Below are 7,617 nucleotides of genomic sequence, written 5' to 3'. Positions count from 1 at the left end.
TGGCCCTTTAGGTGACTACTCAAGTATAGTGAAGGAAGATGGAACATTATCATCATGTTTTCCGTTCCTGGTGAACTGTAAGTGTAAGAAACCAGGTGTATCAGCCCATCTCAATCTTTCCCACTTCTCCATCCTCTACGTTTCCCAAAACACAAACCCTTGATCGGGAAGCTCCCCCGGCCCAGTAGGTCATCTGTAACTGTCGATTTTTTTGTTCGTCTTTGTGCGACGCTCTCTTTCACAGGTTGGTTAAGAGTATGTGTCCATTTACACAACAAGACGTGGGAGGTATAAAAGAAGGCTCCACACAGAGCCTCGGTGCTGCTTAATGGGAGCCCGGGGCCTGCCCTCAGTCCAGGAGCCTTTCACACATCTTGCTCCCTGCCTCTCCAATTACTTCCACTGTCCTCCAGTAACAAAGACCCAACTGACTGCCCTCTCCTTCCCAGACCCTATCAGTGTGGATCCACCTGAGATTTCCCCTCGCTATCTCTCCAGCATCTATGGAAATGAAGTGTCTTGTGTAACCTTGTAAATGAGGCTGTTCCTAATTAAAAAAGGGGGTACACAGAGTGTCCAAAGTGACTCATGTTAATTCTGTAACTCTACCTACCACAGAGCCTGAAAAGCGAGGTTTCAGACTGTGTGTGTGTTTCTGGGTTTTGTCCATAAAATGCCCCAGAGTAAGACTGTACTACTTTGGTGAGTTTGTGTGCCCAGTTGCCCTGAGCTCTAACTGCACTGGGTGAACCCTGGCAAAGTCTTTACCACAATTGAGGAATAATCCAAAGGCAGAGCTTAAAGTCAACCTTGTTTTACACATGCCAGATAAATCATTCAGTAGGGGAGAAAAATGCACTTCATACGAACTAAAAGTTAAATCAAGCTGATTAAGTTTCTTGTTGTTTGTAAATATACACTCATTCTGAATTTGATGCCTGCAACATGTTTGAAAAAAAGTTGGGACAGGAGCATGTTTATCACTGTGATACATCACCTTTTCTTTTTACAACAGTGTCCTCTGTTCAGTTCAGTTATGTACCTTTGAGCATTAATTGGGCCTTCACAGATGTGACGGTTACCCATGATGCCACGGGCACTAATGTACCTTCATACCATCATAGATGCTGTCTTTTGAAGTTAGCACTGGTAGCAATCTGGATGTTCTTTTTCCTCTTTAGCCCGGAGGACACAACGTCCATGATTTGTGAAAACAATCTGAATTGTGGACTCGTCAGACCAGAGCACACTTTTCCACTTTGCGTCAGTCAATCTCAGATGAGTTTAGGCCCAGAGAAGTCTGCAGCCTTTCTGGATGTTGTTTATATATGTCTTTCTCTTTGCATGGTACTTGGATTGACACAAAGTGGAAAAGCGTGCTGTGGTCTGATGATTCACCATTTCAGATTGTTTTCACAAATCATGGACATTGTGTCCTCTGGGCTAAAGGGGAAAAAGAACATCCAGATTGTTACCATTGCTAACTTCTAAAGACAGCATCTGTGATGGTATGAAGGTGTGTTAGTGCCCATGGTATCATGGATCTGTTAACGCTGAAAGGTACATACAGGTTTTTGAGCAACATATGCTGCCATCCAGACAGACAGCCCTGCTTATTACAGCAAGACAATGCCAAGACACATTTTGCACGCGTTCCAATAGCGTGGCTTCGTAGTAAAAGTGTTCAGGTACTAGACTGACCTGCCTGCAGTCCAGATCTGCCTCCCACTGACAATGCGTGATGTATTATGAAGCACAAAATAAGAAAACTTAGACCCCGGACTGTTGAGCGCCTCAAGTTGTATGTCAAGCAAGAATGAGCAAGAATTTCACTTTGAAAAGTTCAACAATTGTCCTCGGTTCCCAAAATCACTTCCAAACCGCTTAGTGTCGTTAAAAGAAAATTGTGGTGGTAAACAGGCCCCTGTCCCAACTTTTTTGAAACATGTTACAGGCATCAAATTCAGGATGACAGTATATTTACAAAAAACTATGAGGTTAATCAGTTTGACCATTACAGATTTAGAATTTGTATTGTATTCAATTGAATATTTCCTGACAATAAGACCTTGGTGTTCAAATGCCACTGTTCCAAAAGGAAAGGTCACAGTGTTTCCTCCAAATTTTCCACAAAAGACACATCATTTGGCATTTTGCGGGTGTTAATGACAGATCTGGCTCAAAAGGCTTGACACTCATCCTCCATGAGAGCCTCTCTTTGTGCAAAACATTCCTTTACTCCAGCATTTAGAACATGCCTGAAAGCAGAAATTCTGTTTGGTTTTTCAGCTTCACTCCATCATTTCCAGATCTCTGACCTCCCCTCTCCCCTTCTTACATATTGCTCTGTTTCCACTCCCTCTCTTCCACTCAGATTCCTATGCTGTCCCTCCCCTCAGCTTCCCTCTCCTCCCCACCTGCCCCCTTCCCCAAACACTGATCTCAGATTAAGTTGAACACTATCCCAGGTAAAGTTTGCACCTGCTTCTTGAGGCAAAGCTCCTTCCACAGCCTCAGCAGGTGCTTTTCAAAGGACATCTCCATCTAAACACTCAACACAAACCTTCTGGATTGTTGTTGCTTCTGCCGGTAAAGCTGTGGAGCTGGAGTCGGGCAACGGGTGCTCTTGATTTGGACATTCGGCTCTTTTCATCACTTCAGCAACTGTCACCTCCACTGCTTCGTTTAACTCCCTCCATCACCAACACCACCACCACCACCCCTCTCTGGATGGTCCTCTGCTGGATGAGACACTGCTGCGTGGAGGTTGCCAGGTTAGACTACTGAGGTGCTAGATGTCCATCTTCTGAAGGCAGGTGAGTGCATCATTCATCCTCTGCCTCATTTCATCCATAGTTTCTTTATTTTTGACCTTACTGTGTGTCAAAATAACCTGCTCTTCACTTTTCAGTGGACTTTTTGGGATTATTTATGATCTGTTTTTCAACAGTTTTTATGCTTTGCAGGCTGCAGTTGGTGCTGTCAGTGTTGCTTCATATTCTAAAGCAACTGTTGATTTCTAATCCAGGTGTTCCCAACATTTTTTGATTAATTTTAAGGGGTTTCTGACCCCTCATTACAGGTTATGGTCAAAGTGTGCATATGAGCAGCTCAATAAAATAATAATTACTTCTCATATTATCTAAGGATTTTCAGAAACCAAGAGTTAGATACTCAGTTTTTCACAGAAAGTTTTTTAGAAGAATCATAAAAATAAACATTACGTTGTTGAAAATATGTTACTTTGCCTATTTTCCCTTTAAATATCTTCTGAGCCATCAGATTTATCTTGGAACCAAACCCCAAGTTGGCAAACAATGGTTAACGTCTGCCACAAGGTACATTTCCACTAATTATAGAATCAGTAATATAAAACAAACTATTTGAATGCATGTCATTCTTTAATTTTTGACATTGTGATTGCAATTATTTAACCACAGCATAAATAACAAACTACTGAATACTGGTCTGACTTTTCCTCATTTTCATGGCTCAAGTGCAATAAAGTAACTTAAATTAAGGTTGCAACTAGCAGCTATTTTCAGTTTCATTATTTTCTGCATTAATGGATTAGTTGTTTTGCTTATAAAATGTCCAAAAATGTTTCTCAAAACCCAAGATGACATCCAAAACCCAAAGATATTCAGTCAGAGGACAAAAGACACCAGAAAAATGTTGTAAAATACATTTCTTTGCTTAAAACGATCAAAAGTATTAATTCATTATCACAATAGTTGTTGATTAATTTAATAACCGGTTAATCGACAAATCATTGCAGCTCTGATTTCAAATGCTCTTTGAATGTGACCCCAGAGATAAACGTGTTGAAGGGTCTTGTTCATCTGGTAAGTCCTGGGGTCCTTATCTTAATCGCCTTGCTAAAAGGCCGGTCAGATAAGATGGAGAGCTACAAGAGTCAAAAGAGTCAATTGTGTTAATCTTTGTGTTGACAATGTTTGATGAGAGCCTGGTGACATTAGAGCAGACCTCTCTCAGCAGTGCTCACTAACCTTGGCACACCTGGAGACAATTTACCTTCAAGCCTCATGTATCAACAGATACACATCAACAGTATTTTCTTCAGGACAGCAAAAGTAAAGGTTGTGGGTATTTTCATACATGTAGTCCTTCTAAATCATAACCAAGTCTGTTTTTTACATTATAAAAAAGGAAACATTTCCATAATTTCATTGGTCAGTTGATTCATTCAGTGATCCAACTTGTGTGTGAAAAAATAACCTCAAGTTCATCATAAGCTCAAAGGTCCACTAACTTTTTTTTTTTTTACAGCTTTCAGAGGTCATCATCTAACACTGCTTATCCTCACTGTAATTTGTAGGAATAATGAAAAGAAAATTAATGCACCAAATTGCCTCTTCCACTTTAAATTTAAAATTAAATATATATTAAGTATTTTTCATTGAAGTGTTGCATTGTATCAACATATAAAGAGCCAAAACTATGCAGATGACACTACTGCACAAAGTAAAACCAATAAAAAAATAAACAACTTAACTTTACCTTCACTGGAACAAGTTTTTCCAGCAATAAATATTCAGTTTTTACCCTGAAACTATATGTCTTTTATCCAAAATGGTACAGAATCGTTACTGCTTTCTGTAAATTAGCGAAGGTTTTTCCGTGATAACGCTGACTGGCTGGTAGCTAGCAGGCTAGCTAGCTGGTCCTCACTCAATCTTCAAAATATCAGAGCATATTTTCAAGTTGACATTCTGTTAAGCTCAAGCTATTAGTTAACTAATCATCATGTGTATAATAATGATTTGATTACTTAAATATGTATTTTTCACAAAGCGGGAAACCTGTCCTATACTGTCAGCAAAAGCGGTAATGATTCTGAAGGAGTTAGAACAACCAGGATGGAGACTAGGGCTCCACGATTTGGTAAAATTATCAGTTTTATATTACAATTTTCATGTTAACTGAAAAAAAATTAAATAAAATTGTGATGATATGATATTTATTGAGGTCAGTACCAAACAAACATGTTCTCTTTCATCTGTAGAACAAGATTTTTACAGCCCTAATGGAGAAAATGCAAACATTCATGGACTTATCAACATTCTGGCTGACGCATACTTACAAATTAACTCTGCCTTGTCTTCATTGTCCCCAAATTCAGAGTCCTGGTCGGAGCTGCTGTTAATCACCTCAGTACTGTATTCATCAAAATGACCTCCAACAGTCTTGGAGGCTGTGTCCCAGTCTAGTTAGAGTCAACTAACAGGGCCGCTAATAGAGCTAACTAGCTAATGGCAGCTGCAGTCCAGTTAGCAGGAGTGTGACTACAGTGTTACAAGAGAAAAGGTTGTTGTTGTTGCAAAAGTTTCAGCTCCCCAATGGAGTTTGGTGCAATTCAAAACTTGGTTTTACTTATGCTCCCTTTATGTACAAAAGTTGATACCTTCATTTTACACAATGTAACCATCACTGCCCACAAACCTCCATGTGTTCTTTACACTGGCATGGATTTTAAGCAATGCATCCACTAGAGGGTGCTGTTTAGAATTAAAAGTTATCCCAAAGAAGAAGAGTAGTTATAAAACATGGAGGAGGATGTAATATGGAATATCTTTAGAAAGAGGCAAAAGCGCAGGCAGTGTTGTAGACAGCGGTGGTCTGTTCATATATTAAACTGTGGATGGAGGATTCTTTTCACTAATTGATGACAAGAGTCATTTCCAATACAATAATTCGCTGTTTTCATGTGGTTGTGTCTCACTTGTTATATTGCCTACACTATGACACTGCCCCCACATCTACCAGAGGTACTGCTCTGTCTTGTCCATATCTGTAGCCTTTCAGAAAACATACAGATATATGGATTAAGTTAACACAGAGTATGGACGGATGTATCTGTATCGTATCCAGCATAGAGCATGAATGAGCCTTGAGGCTCCTCTCACTACCTAACGGTTGACTAAATAGGATTTAATCACCTATTTACTTTAACCAACTTTGGCGACAAATCAAAAGTTGTCAATTAACAGTTATGTGTCTGGTTCATGTCGTGCGCTATTAACCCCCGAAATAAACTAATTAACTAAACAAAATACAGAGATGAGAATGCAGATTGAGAAAAACAAATATTTTAAGGTCTTCCCTGGTCCAAACATTAGAAATCAAAAAGACCTTTAAATGTACTACTGATCGCACCCAATGCAGAACCAATAAATGTTGGACCTAAACCCGGCCAGGAGACACAGACCCACTCAGCATCTATTTCACAGCTGATTGTAATTAACACGTTAATTTAAAAGTTGCCAAAACAAAACTTTATGTCGTACCTAATGTAATGTGACTTTTTCTTCTTGTTACATCTTTTACAATGTTTCTGTTTTTGTCTTATGCCATTCTTTTTGATCTTGTTATATATTGTATGTAGTTTTTGTCTTGTTACTTCTTTTACACCATTTTCATCATGTTGCATCTTTTACATCGTTTTCCGATAACATCGTTTGTCTTAGATATTTTGAGGTTGTTTTCGTCTTGTTACATCTTCGTCATTGTTTTCGACTTCTGACATCTTACTACGTCTTATGTCTTTCATGTTGTTTTCATCTTGTTGCATCTGTTGTGTGATATGCACTGATGAATACGTCAAGGAATCATCTTTTGTATGTGTTATTGTTCCATACATTTAAGTTAAAATCGGTGTTGATGTTGGGAAGGCAGCACGTGATGACGCCAAATAAAAATAATCAATAATTCCCCTAAAATGGGGGCGTCCCTGTATCTCAGTTTGTAGCGTGTGCCCCATGTGCTGAGGCTGTTAGTCCTCTGCAGTGGCTGCTGGCTCAACACCCGACTGCGGCCCATTTGCTGTGTGTCATCCCGTCTCTCTCTACCCCCTTTCCTGTCATATCTTTAGTTGTCACTAATGTTAGCATTGCTAATTTGCTATCATCAGTGCTGTCTGAGCCAAGTTTTCTTGGATCCACTCTGGTATTACACATAATGTCAAACAGACCTGGGACTTGCAATAATAAAACTGTGCCTGACTGAACGTATCTGGGGGAACCTGCTCCAAACCTGTATGGGTCTCAGGTCCTATAGGGTTTGAGTGGAGCCTATCTATGGTATCCAGAGGGGACCAGTTTGAACTTCTGGCTGAAGTTGGCAGGATGTAGAGGCCCATCAATGTTTAAATTCCCTGAATGTACAAACAACGCCTTTTGAAGTTTCATTCTGTTTCATCTAACAATTAAGTTTAAATGCTACATGGTGGCTGTAAAATCTGCCAACTTGGCTGTACTCTCCACTTTGCCAATGGGCAGCTTGCCAGGCCAGGCACTGAACAGCCCCAAAGGGCCACTGCAGGGACCTTGGCAATTCAAACCTACTCACTTAAATCCATTAGTGCCCCAGTGTTTATGCTCCCCTCCCTTCAGCCAACAAGGCATGGATTGCTCCCAAACAGGAGTGGTAATGAGGTCCTAAGCAGCCTCGCGGCTTCAGACACAGAGACGCTGGAGCACAGCGGGCCAGTTTGGTCAGCTGCAGGGAACTGAGGCACAGAGAGGCCCGTAGTCCACTGTTGCCGGCTCACATGGGACCGTAAGGCAAATGTGATCCTGACACATTGTTCTGGCATGC

The 7,617-nt window shown here is 40.4% G+C and overlaps 1 protein-coding gene across 1 annotated transcript in view; it reads left to right on the top strand.

The window, feature by feature from the left end:
- The first annotated feature begins 328 nt into the window (after positions 1 to 328).
- Positions 329 to 7,617, top strand: part of tecta (tectorin alpha) — a 33,534-nt gene continuing 26,245 nt past the window's right edge. Inside the window, exons 1-2 of the mRNA XM_084730660.1 lie at positions 329 to 523; positions 2,662 to 2,774. Of these exons, the coding sequence (XP_084586786.1) occupies positions 329 to 523; positions 2,662 to 2,774 (308 nt within the window). The remainder of the gene's footprint in view (positions 524 to 2,661; positions 2,775 to 7,617) is intronic.

Source organism: Lutjanus erythropterus, chromosome 11 (genome assembly GCF_056507025.1).
Source record: "Lutjanus erythropterus isolate fLutEry1 chromosome 11, fLutEry1.hap2, whole genome shotgun sequence".
Lineage (NCBI taxonomy): Eukaryota > Metazoa > Chordata > Actinopteri > Lutjaniformes > Lutjanidae > Lutjanus > Lutjanus erythropterus.
This window is presented reverse-complemented; position numbering and strand designations above follow the sequence as displayed.